At 39.1% G+C, this 19,620-nt stretch overlaps 1 protein-coding gene across 1 annotated transcript in view; it reads right to left on the bottom strand.

Moving 5' to 3' along the window:
- The window catches only part of HSD17B12 (hydroxysteroid 17-beta dehydrogenase 12), a 125,224-nt gene that overhangs the window by 45,249 nt on the left and 60,355 nt on the right, over window positions 1-19,620 (bottom strand). The window contains exon 4 of the mRNA XM_084777156.1: window positions 6,666-6,773. Within this exon, the coding sequence (XP_084633282.1) occupies window positions 6,666-6,773 (108 nt within the window). The remainder of the gene's footprint in view (window positions 1-6,665; window positions 6,774-19,620) is intronic.

Below are 19,620 nucleotides of genomic sequence, written 5' to 3'. Positions count from 1 at the left end.
TGGTGTCTGTCATTATATCTCCCTTTTCATTTCTGAGTTTATTGATTTGAATACTCTCCCTCTGCCTTTTAGTTAGTTTGACTAATAGTTCGTCTGTCTTGTTGATTTTTCTCAAATCCAGTTCTTTGTTTTGTTGCTTCTTGTTAGTGGTTTTCTTTGTTTCTAACTTACTGATTTCAGCCCTGAGTTTGATGATTTCCTGTCATCTACTACTCTTTGGTGTGCTTGCTTCTTTTTGTTCGAAAGCTTTCAGGTATGCTGTTAAGTTGCTAGTATGGGATCTCTCCAATTTCTTTATGAAGTCACTTAGTTTATAAACTTTCCTCTTAGTACTGCTTTCATTGTGTCACATAAGTTTGGGTATATCGTACCATCATTTTCATTAAATTCTAGAAAGTCTTTAATTAATTAATTTTTTTATTTCATCCCAGGCCCAGAGGTGATTAAATAGGGAGTTGTTCAGTTTCCAGGAGTTTGTAGGCTTTTTGCTGTTTCTGTGGTTGTTGAATTCCAGCTTTAATCCATGGTGCTCTGATAAGATGCAAGGAGTTATTTTAATCTATCTGTTGAGGCTTGCTTTGTGATAAAGTATATGGTCAGTTTTGGAGACGGTTCCATGAGGTGCTGAGAAGAAAGTATATTCTGTAGGTATCTGTTAGGTCCATTTGATTCATGACATCTATTAATTTCCTTATTTCTCCATTTAGTTTTTGTCTTGATGACCTGTCTATTGGTGAGAGTTGGGTATTGAAGTCTTCAATTATTAATGTGTAGGGTTCGATGTGTGATTTAAGCTTTAGTAATGTAAGCTTTGGCATCTGTTGTCTCTTAGTGTCAGCATGACATCTGTCCAGGCCCTTTTATGAATGTGGGTGCCCCTGTGTTTGAGGCATAGATGTTCAGGATTGAGACAACATCTTGGTGTATTTCTGCTATGAAGTGTCCTTCTCTTTCTCATTTAATTTGTTTTGGTTGAAGGTCTATCTTATTAGATATCAAAGTGACTACTCCAGCTTGTTTTTTTGGGTCCATTTGCTTGGAATATACCCTTTACTTGAAGTAATGTCTATCTTTATTGCTGAGGTGTGTTTTTTTGCATGCAGCAGAATGATGAGTCCTATTTTCGCATCCATTCTGTCAGCCTGTGTCTTTTTATTGGGGTTGAGGCCATAGATGTTGAGAGATTATGACCAGTGGCTGTTAGTTACTGTTTTTTTTTTATGTTGGTGGCAGTAGAGTGTGTGTGTGTGTGTGTGTGTGTGTGTGTGTGTGTGTGTGTTTCCTTTCATTTGGTTATGCAGATGTGGAGTTATTTATTTCGTGTGTTTTCCTTGGTGTAGTTAGCCTCCACGGGCTAGAGTTTTCCTTCTATTATCTTCTACAGGGCTGAGTTTGTGGCTAGGTACTGCTTAAACTTGGTTTTGTCATGGAATATCTTGGTTTCTTCATCTATGGGGATTGAAAGTTTTGTTGGGTATAGTAGTCTGAGTTGGTATCTGTGGACTTATTGCATGACATCCGTCCAGGCCCTTCTGGTTTTCATAGTCTCTGTTTAGAAGTGAGGTGAAATTCTGATAGGTTTGCCTTTATATGTGACTTGGATTTTTTCTCACACAGCTTTTAATATTCTTTCTTTGTTTTCTACACTTAGTGTTTTGATTATAATGTGCCTAGAGGATTTTTTTTTTTCTGGTCCAATGTATTTGGAGTTCTGTAAGGCTTCTTGACTGTTTATGGGCATTTCTTGGTTTTGGTTGGGGAAGTTTTCTTCTATGATATTGCTGAAAATGTTTTCTAGGTTGCGGAGATTGGAGCCTTCTCCTACTTCTATTTCTATTACTCTTAGCTTTGGTCTTTTTATAGTGTTTTAGATTTCAAGAATGTTTTGTGTTAGGAACTTTTTAGTTTTAACATTTTCTTTGACTGATGTATTGATAACTTCAACTGTATCTTCTACACTTGAGATTGTCTCTTCCACCTCTTGCATTCTCTTGGTATCACTTATGTCTGCAGTTCCTGTTCTCTTTCCTAGGTTATCCAACTCCAGGACTGCCTCAGATTGTGTTTTCTTTGTTGCTTCTAATTCCCTTTTTAGGTCTTGAACAGTTTTATTCATTCTTTCTTCTGTTTGATTGTATTTTCCTGTAGTTCTTTATAGGATTTATTTAATTCCTTCATCTGCATGAATGTATTTTCCTGTATTCCTTTGAGAGATTTATTTTCTTCCAAGGCTTCTATCATTTTCATCACCTCAGATTTAAAGTCTTCTTCCTGCTCTTTATGGATGTTAGTATTTTCAGGGTGTGGTAGGAACACTGGTTTTCAGTGGTATCCAGTGAGTTTTGTTGCTTGTATTCTTGTGCTGGCCTCTAGCCATCCGGTTGTCTCTGCTGTTAGCAGGCCTGGAGATTCCTTTGATGGAGTTGCTGTCATTATCCCAGGTGGGCTAGGCAGGTCAGGAGCAGGCAAAGAGAGATCCAAGTCAAAGACTATTTGCTACGGTCTCCTGAAGCCTCTTTAGGATGGCGAACAATGGATGTTAGTGCCTGAGCTCAGCTCAGTTCTGTTGGGTTTGCTGTCTATGTCCCAGTTAGGTCAGGCAGGAGAGGAGCAGGCTGAGAAAGCTGCAAGCCAAAAGTTGCTTGGGTGCCCCTCAAGCCTCCTTGGTATGGTGGACAATGTGGACTGTGACCCGTGCTTACTCACCTCTGCTAACCAGACCCTGCTGTCTGTGACCCAGATGGGCCAGGCCAGTGGGGAGTCGGTAGAGAGAGATCCGATCCCAAAGCTCCTTAGGTGTTCCAGAGGCCTCTTGGCAGCTAATGTGGGTTGTGGCCCACAACAAACTCACCTCTGCTTGTTCACTCTCTGTGTCTCAGATGGGCCAGGCCAGTAAGCCAACTTTATAGATTTCTAAAACCTCTAAAGAAGACAGATTCTTCTCTTCCTAACATCCTTAGTCAGCTACGACTATATGGGTCAACTTCCTATATGGCTCAATCTCACTTCCTTCAACACAATTCTACACAACCCTATGCTTCCTATGACTAGTCTTCCTTGGATGTTTTGGGGGAATGAAAGCCATCTCATCTACAAGTTGCTGTTCTGAAGTTAACTAAGTAAGTACTTTTGGTTTTAAGTACAGAAACTTGGACAGGTTAAGAATACAGACAAAATTGACTGATATTAGCCTTTTAGTTTGGTAAAGAGAGCATTTATATTTGACTATCTCAGAACAACCTAAGAAATATGAACTTTGGGAGATAAAATTAGAATGCATTTTTTTTCTCAAAGTCATGAGGTTTTATGTGGTAGGGGGGAGGAATGGCTGCACAGGTAAGGTTTTTTTGTTTTGTTTTGTTTTGTTTTATGTTTGCATTCAGTTGATGGGGAGGGGGAAAAAATCACAACACAATTGTGTTCATGCAAGCAATCCTAATTAAGTCAGTGGGTCCGGGTTTGTTTCCATCTATCTCACACAGAAAAGCATTACACTAAAAGGAGGATGAGCTGGGAAAGAGGCCTTAGAAGGTGGAGGGAACAAAAGAAGGTAACTAGATATGAATATGTTCAAAATATATCATTTATATGTATGAAATTGTCAAAATTAAAAATACAAGCTATGTATAAAAAAGCATCAAGTACATTACCAGCGTAAATATTCACTTATAAAGGGCATTGGAAGAAAAGCAAATAAGTTCTAGTCCAGTTCTACTACCTATACATGTCATAAAATGAGACCTGTTGGGGGGTATACTGTATGAAGTTGTGTCTGTCCTTCCTCTCCTACCTAAGGCATTCTCTGATTGGCGTTAAGAAAAATCTGATGGGAACCAGCTGGGCAGGAAGTGAAAAGCAGGACTTTCTGGGAGAGAAAGAGGAACCTGGAAAGAAGAAAGAGAAAGGCCTTTTGCCAGGAGAGGTAAGAGGAGACAGACATAACAACGGCCTAGAAGGTATATAGATAGCCACGTGGCTGGATGGGCCTAGGTGTTTAGATTAACTTAGATGAGTTGGTTGGGAGTCTGCCAAGCTAAGGCCTAAGCTTTGAAATATTAAAAGGACTTGGTGTCTGTTATTATGGCTGAAGGATCACCAGGGTCCAATTTTAAATTAGGAGCAAGGTGTATGAATAGGAACCAAAGTGAATGAGTGCCATGAATAACACAGTTTTGAGCACCAATTAGCAGGATGACACTAACATTACAGCAATCATATATTGATAAGCAACTGCTTTCTTAGTCAAGGAAATAAGAACATAATTTTCTCTAAATGGTAAGGTTTTATAAATTTGCTGAAATCTGTACTTGTTGGCATTTGCCTGGAAGACAACAGCAGCTGCTTAATTTTTTACATAACAGATTATAGATAACTTCTCATCCTACAGCATTTATAGTCTCATCAGTTTATGGTGACCTTTCAGTATAAATTTGCACAGTTCAGAGATGTTTTCTTTCCACTTACCTCATTGAAAACTTAATGTTACTTTCATGACAAAATGCTTTAGCATTTTCCTTTGTAATTCTGAAAGTATTAATTTGCCGTATTAAGCATTAACTATAGTTCTGTGCTTAATGCTATTCAAACAGTATATTCTAGTGATATTTTTATTTCTATTATTATTAGTTATAATTAATATTCAGTAGAAAAACCCTCTCTATAACCTAATATTAATTACTAGGTCTTGGGGGCTGGGGAGATGCTCAATTGGTAAAGTGCTAGCCATGTAAGCCGGAGGACTGAGCTTAGATCCCCAGCAACCACATTAAACAAACAAACAAAATAAAAACAACAATGAAAGCCTAGGTCCAGCTACACGGGCCTATGGGCCCAGTATTGCAAGGCAGAAAGAAGAGGTTTGTTCTCATTTGGAACACAATGGGGAGTTTCCCCCAGATCAAATAAGCATTACAGCAACCATATTTTGTTAATCAACTGCTTTTTTAGTCAAGGAAGTAAGGATATACTTTTCTCTAAATGGTAAAATTTTTATAAGCTTTTAATTGTTCAACCAAGTCAGTAATAGAACCTGTCTCAGATGTGTGATATAGACTAACCTAGACAGGCCAGGTTAGCTAAACGACAATGAATACTTGAAATTATACTTGGGTAACTGACTTTACAAACTGTCTTATTTAGAAGTTATAAAAAGGAGGCTGGGTATTGTGGCACACACCTTTAATCCCAGGCAGAGGCAAGCAGATCCCTGTGAATTTGAGGCCATCTTGGTTTATGAAGCAAGTTCTAGAATAGCCAAGGCTTTTTCACAGAGAAACCCTGTCTCTAAAACTAAAACCAAAACCAAAACAAAACAAATTATAAAAAGGCCATTCTATGGGGACTGGGAAGAGTGGTCATCTGTTAAAAGTGCTTGTTTTGCAAGCATGAGCAAGCAAGTTCAATTCTCAGTAGCCTGTAATAAGACAGGCACAATAGTACGCAACTGTAATTCTAGTACAGGGGTATCCCTGGGGCAGAGTCTAGCCCAACTGAACCTCAGGACCCAGTGATAGGCCATCTTAAAACACAAGGTGGACAGGGATCAGAGACAAAATTGACCTCTGACCTTCAGGTGCATTTACACAGACAAGCACGCACAGAGTATCTCATGATACTTCCACACTTACTGCCCCTACCTTCCTCCATCCCTTTTCCCTCATCTCACTGGTTCCCTTCTTCTGCTATAATGCCATATGTGTCTGTGTATGTACATGTGAATGTCTATTATGAATATGCATACAGATATCAAATATGATATCTTATCTTCCCTCCAATTATCTTGTCAGGATCTTCTGATGACTTTTTTCCATAGCACAGTTCAATGTTCCCATGATTTCAGCAAAAACATTTGGCTCTCCAGTAGGAGCAAGCAGCTAAGGTACAACAAAACATAGCAATAGACTTAGAGAAAACAAATAGACACTCCTCATATTGTCCCTTTATGACTTTAGACAAATCCTAAGTCTCTCAATAACATGATTTTGCCCCCTAGACAGGGTTTCTCTGGGTAGCCTTGGCTGTCCTGGACTCACTTGGTAGACAAGGCTGGCCTGAACTCACAGAGATCCACCTGCCTCTGCCTCCCAAGTGCTGGGATTAAAAGTGTGTGTCACGATGTCCAGCTCGATAGCATGAATTTTCAAGTAACATATCTCCACCCAAAGGGACAAAAGGTGACATGTATATGATATTCTTTTTTGTATAAAGCATAGATGAAAACTACCTTTCTGTGGTAGTAACATTTCACGGAGCTGAGCCTGTGACCAGTACCTACAAAGGTTTTACAAGGAACATGCGTTAGCTTTCCAGGCTTCATCTCCTTGGCCAACAATGTTCAGCATCATGCACCTTGAAGAACAAGTATCACACAAGCATGCCTCTGCCTCCTGAGTACTGGGATGACAGGTATCTCTACCATGCCCAGTCTTTCAATGCATAACATATACAGAGAGACTGGGACTGGAAGTAAAGCAAGCAAGAAAAATAACCAAACTATAAAGTCACTGACAAAGCTTCAGGTACACATAGGCTAGTATCCACTCCTGACCAACTGGATCAGTGACAATCTCTTACCACTAAACACCTAATCTCCACAGAGAAAATAAGGATACAGTAAAAGCCAAAGAATGAACAAGATAAGCCATAAATGTGGCAAAAATACAAACCTAAGACGCCAATTTCAAGACCAGACAGGCCTGTCTTAATTTTGTCATAAATATCATCCAATGAAAAGTCGACAGCAATGGTTCTTGTTTCAACTTTGAATTTTTCTTCTGGAAGGGGAAAAAAAAGACAAATGATGAGCAAAAGGGAAAACTAATACATGGCAATTATGATTAAATCTCTGGATAACATTATCCTTTCAAGCTTTCTCCCCCCAATTTGATATGACATTTAGAGCAGGATAATTTTAAGCAATCATGAGACTATTTCTAAGAGATGATGGAGAGTCAACAAAACAATAGTTCAGCAATTGAAAGTTCCATCATCGTCACTGGGCTGCCTGTGTGCACCTTGTCAATTCTCCTCTTGTAAATCAATAATGATAACTACCTTTTCAGACTCAGACACAAATAAAAAAACATGATTCATATCATAATACTATATACTCTTTAAATATCACTGCCTTTGTGACTTTAATTGCAAATTGATGTCTCTTAATCTCAGGAAGATGTCTTTATATTATAAAGTAGCTTTTTAAATTATTAACTCATTCTCTCATATAGTACATCCCAATCACATTTCCCCTCCCTCCTCTCCTCCCAGTCTCCCAGTCCTTACCCCATCCCCATCTACTCCTCCTCCGTTTCTCTTCAGAAAATGGCAGGCCTCCCAGGGATATCAACTAAACATGGCATAGTAAGTTGCAATAAGACTAGACACTTCCCCTCATATTAAAGCTAGATGAGGCAACCAGATAGAAGGAAAAGGGTCCCAACACCAGGAAAAGGTGTCAGAAAGAGTATCTGATCCCTCTGTTAGGAGTTCCACAAAAACATCAGTACCTTTTTGGGGTTTTGATTTATTTATGTATGTATGTATTTATTTATTTATTATGTATATTGGTGTTTTTCCTGCATGTTTGTCTCTGTGAGCATGCCAGATCTAGAGTTACAGACAGTTGTGATCTGCCATGTGGGTACTGGGAATTGAATCTAGGTCCTCTGGAAGAGCAGTAAGTGCTTATAACTGTTGCAAAGTATCTTGAAGTGTGAATCATTAAAAGAAAAAAAGTTCACCTTAGTAAAATGAATGTGATCTTGCTGTAGTTTCTGGACTAGTTAACAATGAAGTCACTACATTTAAAGATCCACACAAAGTGCACAGTAATTAGCACACAAAGTGACATGAAAAAGACCTTGGTGCTCTCCTTTCCCCAAGACTATTAAGGTCCAAAGAGTTGCTGATAGAATTAAGAGCTTCTGAAGTGAGCCCAGAAGAAACAAACTTATCAACGGTAGCATACAATGTTTGCTTCCACCTTCACGAGTCAAACCCTTTGAAGAATGTGGGCTCTGAGATCACCCCGACATTGGTGCAGTATCATTCTCATATATCTTTATATAATGGCTATGAACAAGACAGACATCATGTAGTAGAGCCTCAGCATCCTCTTGTCACAATGAAGTAACCACTAGCCAGCCTAAGCCACTGGGCTCAGATGATGACCACTGGTTCAGGAGGCACTTTACAAATGCTAGGCCTTCCTTCCCCTTCACTACAACCTGCCTGCCCTCCCTTCGTTGGGATTCTGGTGTATACTGAAGACCAGCTGAAGCATCCAGCTTTGAGGAATGAACAACTACAGGATTCTGGGGATTTCTATTGGTAGACAGCCATTGTTGGACTAGCTGGACTATAGCCTATAAGTCATTTTAATAAATTTCCTCTTATAGAATGATTATTTTCTCAAATCTCTCTCCAAAGTACCTGAGTATATTAAGTATGAAAATGCTAGGAATTATATTTAATTACACAAACTTGTAAATCTTATAGGTCTATTCCTCTAGAGAACTCTGACTAATACAATCCACTATGAAATTCTTGTTAATTTCCCCCATTTTGCTATATTATAACAACATCTAAGACTCAAATCATACAATGTGTGGACATATTTTTTTTAAACAGTTTCCATTTCCTTCAAGGAAAAGCTTCTTACTCTTGGGTATATCCTGGAGACTTATATAACCTCATCAGGCACACACCATATGTGAATGTGCATGGAGTCTCTGCTTTCTATCAAACAGGAATAATTTTTATTCTTTGTCTTCCCAGCACCTAGTGGGATACCTATCATGCAACAGAGATCTCTCTGTTATGGATGCTGAAAGAGTATGGAGGACAGCATAGATGTTCACTTAAGACATAATAGCATAGGCTTTTAGACATCTTAAAATAGAAGATAAACTTTAGACAACTCAATTATTTCCCTCTTAATCCTCCCTCTTAACATCCCTTAGAAACCAGCCAAGACTTGACCCAGGGGCTTGGATGGGAAGATTTGTCTTGGGTTAGTCTCCCTACCCGAGTCTTGTAAAGAGAGTAAGAGGCTCTTAGGTGAACAGTGCAACAGTCAGTGATCACCAATTTTATGTCTAAACTTGTGAGGTTTAAGTACAATTATATTTTGTGTTTAAAACTTCATTTTTACACAAAATTACATATCTTCTATATTCAGAGATGTGAAAAAACATGGGTCTTTTATATTATTTCTATTTGTAGAAGGAAAACAAAGAATAAAAAGTTGCCTAGCTAAATCCAATAAAAAGTTTCCTAACCAAAGTGTCTCTGTCTCTGTCTCTGTCTCTGTCTCTGTCTCTGTGTCTCTCTCTCTCTCTCTCTCTCTCTCTCTCTCTCTCTCTCTCTCTCTCTCTCTCTCTGTGTGTGTGTGTGTGTGTGTGTGTGTGTGTGTGTGTAGAGTCCTGTTCGCTTTGAGGACCAGGCTGGCCTCAAACTCACTGTCTCCTTTTTTTCTCTTTTTCACCCTCACACCTGATCATAGCCTCCAACCCTATCTCCTGGCATGAGAATCTCCACATCTCCCCACATAGAGTGCCTGCCTTTTGTGGCTCTGGAGGAAAGGTGATTGAACCCAGTAGAGAATGAACAGATCTGACTCCATGCTAGAAGGCTCCTTTAGTTAAAACTATCAGGAATATTGCACAAATAATGGTCTGTTCTTTTCAATGCCCTTGAAAAAATATTCATGATACTTTTAATCTCTTGTGAAGAGACCCACTTTCAGTCAAACTCAAAAAAAAAAAAAATTAATCACAGCTCATCAGGATTCCATGCCCAAACAAGCATTTCTTTATTCAAAGCCAAGGTTATAATATTTTATTCATTCTGGTGCTTATAATGAGAAGAAACACTAGCAATAAAGACTTCACACTCGGGCCTGCCCCACCCTCGTGGCAGGGATATCATCGTTCTTTGAAAAACTCTACTTAAGTCTCTCTTGAAGAAAGTTTCTTAAAAGATGGTTCTTTTTTCCACCTGAAAACTTATCTGCCAATGAAAACATCTGATTTATTTATTTGTTTGTTTGTTTAGAGAGGAGGAAAAAACACAAAAAGAAAATCTCATTACTGTTCTTCAGGTTACAAGATGATATTGCAAGGAGCACAGAAACAGAATTCACTGGGAAGGGATGAGATCAAGTGGACGCTCAAGCACATTCTTATGTTTGCAGTGTCTACAAAGTTAGTGCTCTGATGTACAGTTGTCTCTTCTTAGTAACACAGGCTGCTATGGTATTATTTATGCTGTTAACTGTGCAAGAGCTCTCCTAATCCTGTGATCTGGCCATGAACATCTGACTCTACTTTTAAAAGTGATTTATTTATTACATTATCACCCATGGAATCCATGTCACTGTATTCTATTTTTAGCTTTCCAAACTAGTATCCAAATAGTTCTTTCCTCAGTTGCTTTAGACTACCTTTTAAACCACTATATATATATTCCAAGAGGTACATTTTGATTCACTTTTGATCTCTAGAATCAGAACATCTTATATCTGATAGCAAGTTTTCTTTCTTAGTCACTTTTCTTTTATAAAAGAAAGCATTTAACTGGGGTTTGCTTACAGTTTCAGAAATTGTGGCTATTATCATCGTGGTGAGAAACATGGTGGCAGACAGATGTGATAGAAGTAGCTGAGAGCTACATTCTGATCCACAGGCAGGGAGAAGAAGAAGGGCAGGGGAGGAGGAAGGGAAGAGAGGGAGGAAGGGAGAGGGAGAGAAGGAGAGAGGGGGGAGGGAGGGAAGGAGGGAGGGAGAGAAGGAGAGAGACAGAGACAGAGGGAGAGGGAGAGAAGGAGAGGGAGAGAAGGAGAGAGAGAGAGAGACTGGACCTGGCTTGATTTTTAAAACCTCAAATCCTCCAACAAAGCCACACCTGCTAATCCTTTCAAACAGTTCCTCTCCCTAATGACTAAGCATTCAAACTGACAAGCCCACGGGGGCCAGTCTTATTCAAACCGCCACCATGCTTATAAATGGCATCACTGTTTTGTCATCAACAGTGCCTCAGATATGATAAAAGAAGCTCAAGACAATGTTGACTTCCATAAGACAGCATTAAAGAGAACAGATCCCAAATGCAAGATTCTGGGTATCTCAGAGCTTGTAACTAGTCACTATCACCACTGGCCAAAGAACAGAAGATGCTTGCCACAGCCATGACCTGAAATTAAAGGCAGGCTAACACTTCTACAAGGGGTATCTGCAGCCAGCAAAGCACCTGCTCTCAAACTGCAGCATGAGGGCAGGAGTCTGTGTCTGTGTTTTGTTGCTGTTGTTTGTTCTCATCTTTGTCACTCAGTGTGCAACAGTACCTGCTGTATATGAGTTCTGATTGAATAAATTCAAAAAACACACTGAATAGCACCCACAAGCCAGGCTTCACCGTGACAACTAATATCCTCAACTTGTGAAGGGGATGTATGCTGCTCTAATAATTGAGAGCAGATTATCAAAGAGATAATCAAAGAGCAACATGCTCACACTGAGTGTAAGTTTTAAATAGGACATGACAATTGCATGGAAGGGCTTGTTGTTGTTGTTGTTGTTGTTGTTGTTAGAAGTTGGTCTGGAGCTGGAGAAGGTGGAGTTTGAGGTTCACAGGCTTGGAGTCAGGGGACCACAGGAAGGAGGGAGGGAGGAGACAAGTATAGGATGAGGAGAAAGGAAGAAGAGGTTGTGATGGCTTAGCATGTGGAGAGAAGCACAGGACTGGATTGGCGGGATGGTGGAAAGCAGCCCATTGGGATTATGGATGGGAAGTAGCCCAGACAGGAATGATTAAAGCAGGTGGCCTGGGATGGGGGCTGGGAAGTAATAAGGATAGTTTAGAGGGTTAATTTTACCAGTCCCAGGCAAAATGAGGCTATTTTAAAGTACAACAGGTGTCTGTGTCTTTATTGATTATGATAGCAGGTTAGATAATACCACCGTAATAATTATAGGCCAATTTTATAGTAAACATTATTAGTTATTTTTAAATTTACTACAACATTTTTTAAAAGAAAAAAATAAGAACCAGCCATACAGAAAAGTAGAAAAAGGCATAAATTAGAGGGGGATAAAAAACACCACATGCTATAAGAAGCCCTGGAGATGCCATGTGGAGTACACAGGGAGATGTGGGAAGAAAGGGGGAAAAGACTGTAGGAAGAAACTGGTGGAGGTTGCAGGTATCAGGATAACAGGCAGAGCCTGCTTCAAAATTTGCAGAGAGTGGGAAGTAATGCAAGGCCCTTTGTTCAAAAATGACTAAGACTTTCAAGGTAGTAATAGCAGACCATTAAACAAGAATGGCCCTCCCAAGGATGGGGCCAGGCACCAACATACTAGTCATGTACTTAGAAGATGGTCCTGTGGCAAGACAGTATTGGGATACAACAACCAGGTGTTGTAAGCACTTAGCATCCTAAAAGTTGTAACTAGTAAGCTAGGCAGTGACAAGATCACACCTGTTTTTCAGGAAGGGCGTGGTGTGGCAGAGTAGAGGACCAACAGCTTATTCTAAAAAGCAACTGGTGACAGAGAAAAGACTACACACCTGATATATTAGTCCCCAGAGAGGAGGGATCTCAGCAGAGACAGCAGTAGACAAGGCCAGTGCAGGGAAGACTTTGCAGTAAGTGTCTGAAGGATTTCATACTATTAGCTGTCCAGCTTTAGGGAGAGAGGACACAATGGTTTAGAACCAGCTTTAGAAAGCTGGTTATTATATTTTCCAGCTAAAACAGTCCTTCTGGTCTTACAGACCTGGGATTGTACCTCAGTGTTTCCTTAAATCACGTAATACAGTGTTTCTGTTATGTTTTAATACAATGAGTTTTTTGTTCTCTGTGTTGACTAAAAAATGAAATGAGATAAGCCATGCAGAATAACTGTTTTAGAAGTTTTAGAAGAATGATGTATGGGTACCTGACTTCTATGTTATCTGTTTTTATGCTTTAAAAAGGAGGGGAGGACTATTATAGTAAATTACAAAAAGTAACTTTTGTTGCCTTCTAACTTGCTTTATAGTGTGTGTGCAGGAGTGGGGAGAATAAAACCCAGGATTTGGCAAAGACCTAAGTTAATTTTCTAGTCTCACTGAGACATTCAGAAGGAAGATGCTTACTAAATGCCTTAGTTTCTTTCAGTTCCTTTTAATTTTATTCATTCATTCATTTATTTATTTATTTTGGGTTTTTGAAATAGGGTTTCTCTGTGTATCCCTGTTTAATCCCAGTGCTTGGGAGGCAGAGGCAGGTGGATCTCTGTAAATAAGTTCTTTTCTTATTAAAGGGACTTTAGAAAAAATTAAATTTAATCAAAATATCTCTCTCTCTCTTACACACACACACACAAATATATAGTTTTTTGTTTTTCTTTGATTTTTCGAGATAGGGTTTCCCTGTTTAGCCTTGTACTTAGTAGACCGGGCTGGCTTCAAACTTGTCTCTGCCTCCCCAAGTGCTGGGATTAAAGGAGTGTCCCACTACACCAGGCAAATACACACACACACACACACACACACACACACACACACACACACACACACGTTTAAACATCATGGAATACCAAGTAGCTCAGTGTTGGCATAATGTTCTTATGAACTGTATACAGTTTATACTTGTTCATTCTAATGCTGAGTTCTCTACCACACTATCTGGTTTCAATCAGAACACTGCAATGTGATGTTTACTCTAAGTACCTCCCGTTTCAAGTTTGTGTAAATATGTCACAATTTGTTCTTTGTATTGCCAATAAAAGTCAACTAGCCACTGCTGAACAATAACAGAGAATAGGGTAGGGCTCTTGTTCCAGTGAGAAGGAGAAGGACAGGATGGAACCATGAGGAGAGAACTGGGAAACATCAGGAGAAATGAACTGGGCCTAGGAGATGATTTAAAAGCAAGTATAATGTGGGAAATCTCAAAGGGAGGAAACTATACTAGTATGGAGGTTTAGGATGGAGTAATTGTGTAGTATTATGCTATAGGCTAATTAAATAGATCCTGGTCTCTCTGTGTGGTTATTTGGGCATAAAGCTGGTTAAGGAGTAACTGTTTTTATTAAAATTATTATTAATACGGAATGTTAATAATCATTCAACAGCTCAGAGTGGCTTGGAATTCACTGTGCAGCCAAGAAAGACCTTGATAACCAGCCCTGCCTTTTTGAGGCGGTTCTCACTATGTAGCTTTGGCCGACTTGGAATTCTCTATGTAGAACAGGCTGGCCTTGAACTCAAGAGATCCATCTGTTTCTGCCTCTTGAGTGCTGGGATTAAAGCCCTTTGCTGACTTGAACTTGGTCTTCCTGCTGCTATTTCCCAAGTATGTAATTAACTCTATAGTTATTCCTTTTTTACATTTGTTAACTATGTTTGTGAGCTTGAGAAGAGGGCAATTTGCATAAGTCAATTTTTTCCTTCCATTGTATGACTTCTGAAGACTGAACTGAAGTCATGATATTTGGAGGCAAGCACCCTTAACTGCAGAGCTAGTTCACTGACCCCTTAACATTTTGCCAAGAGCTGATGTACCTTTCTGTTCAACACAGAACATACCCAATGCCCATCCTCCTTTACACTATTAAGAGCATAGTTTTCATATAGTCAAGTAAGTAAGAGCAAAGGCAGTTGATGTACAGTCGCATTCTTCAACCAAGAAGACGAAATTGACACACATCATTCTGATCACAGGATGCCCTAAAGAACATACAGTACCATGTAAAATGTATGGGGCTGACAGTAAGTATTACAGCAATCAGTTACCTCAAATTAACTATGCGCCAAGAACATTATGTCATTCATTCTGTACAAGACTTACTGGAATATTTCTCAAGTTTACAAATGATTATTCTCATAAATACCCACTTTCAATGTTTGAAAAAAACATTATTTATGTATTTAAAAAATAATATCAAATTAAAGTAATGTACAGCGAGTCCCCATTTCTGTGTCATTTTAAACTGCTACAATGATGCTCAGCATCCATAACTACTTTGTGAATGTGGCAACCCTTGAGGTCCACAGCCAATCACATCTATGAAAGTCAAAAAGCTGTCTTCACTGTGTTAAAAGTGAGCAATGGTGGGCGAGACAAATCAAAGCAGTGGTGCTCAATGTACTGGAGATACTGTATCAAAAAAATGAATGGGTGGAGCTGCCACTTCAAGAAAAATAAGCGACACTATTTGTTGTACATGATAAAATTTTAGATTTTAGGTTTAAAAAAAAATCATAGTTTTGGAAGATTTATACCTACCACCACATGTTTGAAGGGAAAAAAGTTTTTTTTTCTGATGAGAATGGGGTTGATATTAACATTTGTAATCAGTCCAAAATATGCTAACACTGTAAAGAAATCCATAAACTCTCAAACCAACACTTCCTAGAACATAAAGGGATAAAATCATGGCAAATACAAGACCTATTCCAGTATAAGTAGACAATGAATTTTAACGTGACCAACTATGAAGATTTCATTATTATTCTCAGCCCTATAATAGAGGAAACTTGCTAAGAAACCTCCACTTAGACTTTTAGTATCTATGTATGAACACACATGTCACAGAGTACTTATGGAAGTCAAAGGACAACTGTGGAGTGAGCTTTTTCTTCCTACTATGTGGGGCCTGGGGTTCCACCTCAGGCTATAATCCAGGCCCTAGTTGTCTACTTTCGATGTAAAAAACAAACAAACAAAACAAACAAACAAAAAAAACCCACAATTATTGGAGAGACTATTAAAATTCTTTGCTACCTATTTAAAAGCTTGATTTTCTTCTTATACTGCAGTCAAAATGACAAACTGTAGAATTAGATAAGCAAATCCAAACATCTTTTATTAAGACACTAAAAAGATTTGCAAAAAACGAACACCCTTACTATTCTACTGACTCAATTTTATCTCAAATGTTACTCCCCCTAATGTTTTCCATTAACATGTAAAAATTTACTGTTATTTTTAAATATATGTTTTGAAATCTCCCATTTGACTAAATTAATAGTTGCACTGCACATAAACACAGCCTTTGGATCCTCATTAAATTTTTAGAAGTTACAGTAAAGGGATCCAAAGACTATAGCATTTCATAATGCTTACTCAGTATATACTTGCTGAAGATAGTTCTCTAATAAAACCAAGCAAATCAAAAAATGAAACCCAATGCAGTCCTGCATTCTAATCAACAATGGCTTTCATAGCAGAAGCATTGAGAATAGCACACCTCCTACTCATAGCCACCTCTGTGTTGGCCTCATGTACTCTGGAACAGTTTTTCCCACTGCTTTGGATCTTCATGCACTGACATTCTAGAGATTTTAGGCCAGGTACCTCCAAGCTGTCAATTTGGATGTGCATTTCCATGTTAGATTCAGGCCCTGTACATTGAGCAGAAGGAGCCCAGAAGCCATGCTGTGTTTCTCACTGCACTCCACCATGTAACATGGGATTCTGACTTGTCCCATTACTCTACCTTCTTATAAAGGGACAGTTTGCCATCTTCTTCCCACTGCAAACTTGGTTTTCTCTTTTTAATTCACAAGAATGTTGACATTTTGTGGGATTTGCCACTGTATGAAATTCTGTTCTGCCTCAAAATTTCATCTCTTATTTATCAGAACATGCCCAAGAATAGAGTCATGCAAGGGGAATTCTTAGTGCTTGTGAGAAAACTCAAAGCAAACAAGAGTCTTGTAACCAGTTTCTTAAAAAACAAACAAACAAACAACAAAAATCTTACTAAATAGTTGTTCTTGGGATGTGTTTTCATGTTCCTCCCAGGTGTAGCAGATAGAAGTGAGTTTGCTTTAGATTATTCATTAAATTGGTTATTGTTATATGTTTATACAACTCTATGGAAAACAAATCCTTGCTGCCTGTGGTTTGTCCCCCAAACGCAGCTTGTCTACCACATGTGGTTTGCCTTTGTGATTGTATGCTTTATCCATGGGGGTTCTCTTATAAATTGTATAATTTGTCTGTATAAATTGATGCTCTGAATAAAGTTGGTTATTGCATGAGACTTTAGTCTGCCTAATTTTTAGGCTTCATTTTCCCAGGTTCCACCACTTTTAGAAAGGTAGACAATAAGTATGTGAGTTGATGACTTCACTTGCTTATTTAATGGATTATACTTTGTTTCTATCATTTCCATTTTAATGCTCAATTTAACCAGACTTGGCTAGTGGGATACCCGTCAAGCTCTGTCTTTCTGATACATCTTCATCATTCTTTGGATTTTCTTTACTGTTTTCTGCCATAATGAAATATTCTGGATTCTTCTTGTCCAAGCATGGAAAGTGGCAGTCTCTCTCAGAAATCCTGAATCCTTAACTGGAAAATAAGTGTCTAGAGCTCAAGATGCAGGTGTCGTCTGCTCACTGGGATTAGGATGTCATCTCTATCTGAAAGCTTTTATGATTTAGCTCTCATCTCCTGCTATGACACAGAACATGCTGGTAGCCTCTCAAATCATTAGTTGCTGACTGAGACATTAATTAGCTGAGCTCCCCAAGAGTAATCAATGATATGATGAGTAGATATGGGGTCGCCCCTAACTTGTTAGTTGGAATCTCTGGTTTTCCCCTTCCCCCACATGATCCTGTGAATTTCATTCTCTCTAACACTGTCCCCTCTGAGAAAGCCTTTGAGGACTAGGTAAACATTTCTGGCCTTCCTGATGGCTGTCCCAGTCCCCCTCACCTGAAGATGCCAGCCACTTAAGCCCCTTTCCTCCCACTCAAGATGGCCATATCTGGGCATGAGTCACTCACCCACTATCCAGTTCAGTCAGAATATATTCTATACAAAGTTTCAGAAATAAATAGCTGTCAAGTTTTAAACCATGTGAGTGGCCTGACAAAACCTCATACCATCAGGTTCTATGCTGCCTGGGTCATGACTCAAATCTTTGTCCACCACACCCATGATGTATATACTCCTTAACCCTTAGTCCTTTCGTTTTGTTACTCTGACCAACTGTGCTAATGTAAGCAATCCTTAACGAGAGACCTCAGTGCCCAACACATAAGAGTAGTAATGCAAAAGTCATTAAGCACCAAAGGCCAGAATAACTATGTTACTATGTCAGAGCTGCAGGACAGACAGGGAAAAGCATAGTATACAGACAGTTCAAATTGTAGTTTCAGTATCCATGAGGGGCAGGTGACTATATAAAAATTGATCAAAGTGACCAACTGTAACGGAGTAAGAGATACAGAGCCTTAACCAAAAGAGTGCCCCCTCATTGCTGGTCCAACACCTACTTATGCAAGCACTACTAAATGGTACACAAAGATCAATGAAGACTTTCTAGCAAGGTTTAATGAGAGCAGCATCCCCCATTAATTCTGAAACCAGAATCAAAAGCTCTAATTTAAAAGACAAGGTTAGAAAACAAAGTAAGTACTAAGAGAGCATTTGGATCCTAAATTAACGCCACAAACTGAAGGGTTGGAAGATGTAAGAACTGTCACAAACAGGAAAACTGGACCTGGAGCTAGATGGTCTGTGCCTGAAGCTCAGCTGAACAGCCTGCTGGGTGGTCCTGGGCAATTTGTACATGTGTCTTCATATGTGTATTCATAGTTGTTCTAAGGATTAAAATGTGGATGTACATTTCACTATAGATTAGGAAATGATGTAAATATTAGTGCAAGGCCATTTGCTTGTACCAAAAGTTGTCTTAGGTCTAACTTACCAATTCAAAATAAGACAGGGACAAGTGATCCATTCTAACCAGGACGTGTCTGTCTCTTAAAGATGCAACAACACTGTCACAGACAAGTCAGGCTGCATTTCTCCTCCTGATGCTGCATGTTGGACTGCACCATGCAGAAGCTACACCAGTTATCCAGCTACCTATTTTCAGTTTATTTAATAACACTGAGGAACAAAAACCACAAAATGGTGAACTCTGCCTACTTCTGCCACTAACCTTGGTCTTTCACACTTGGTTTCTCGATATATAAAATAAATTACCCTAGCCCAGACAGTGGTGCATGCCTGTAATCCTAGCACTCAGGGAGGCAGAGGCAGGTGGATCTCTGTGAGTTTAAGCCCAGCCTGGTCTACAAAGTGTGTCCAGGATAGCAAAGGCTACACAGAGAAATGTCTCGAAAACCCAAAAACCAAAAGCCAAACCCAAAACAAAACAAAAAAACCCTATCAGAAGTTCCTAAAAGAGATTTTTAAAAATCATGTGAGGAGGTGCTAGTCAAATGGTTCAGCGGATACAGGCTGACTACCAGGTCTGTCATTTTAAGGTTTATCCTGGAACCCACATGGTAAAAAGACCAATGCCCCCAAGCTGCCCTCGGTCCTCCACACATGTGTGCATACTCACACAAATAACAATTTCAAAAAGCATTTTAAATCATGTGAAGAGTATGTTTCCAAAACCACATGTATCTGTAACTGGACATTCTGCAATGGGGATATAGTTATATTGTGGCTTAATACCTTTTCAGACACTCCAGTGATTCGGACTTAGCTGGACATCTATGGTTTTAAGTGGAAGGAAGCACAGTGCGAGTTTGCTCCCTGTCTGTACTGCTCAGTAGTAACTATTTATTTATTTTTTTAATGAGAGGGAACTAAGAAAATCAAAA

The sequence above is a fragment of the Acomys minous genome (genome assembly GCF_964271855.1).
Source record: "Acomys minous genome assembly, chromosome: 3".
NCBI classification, from domain to species: domain Eukaryota; kingdom Metazoa; phylum Chordata; class Mammalia; order Rodentia; family Muridae; genus Acomys; species Acomys minous.
The sequence above is the reverse complement of the archived record's forward strand: the minus strand, read 5'-3'. Positions and strand labels throughout refer to the sequence as shown.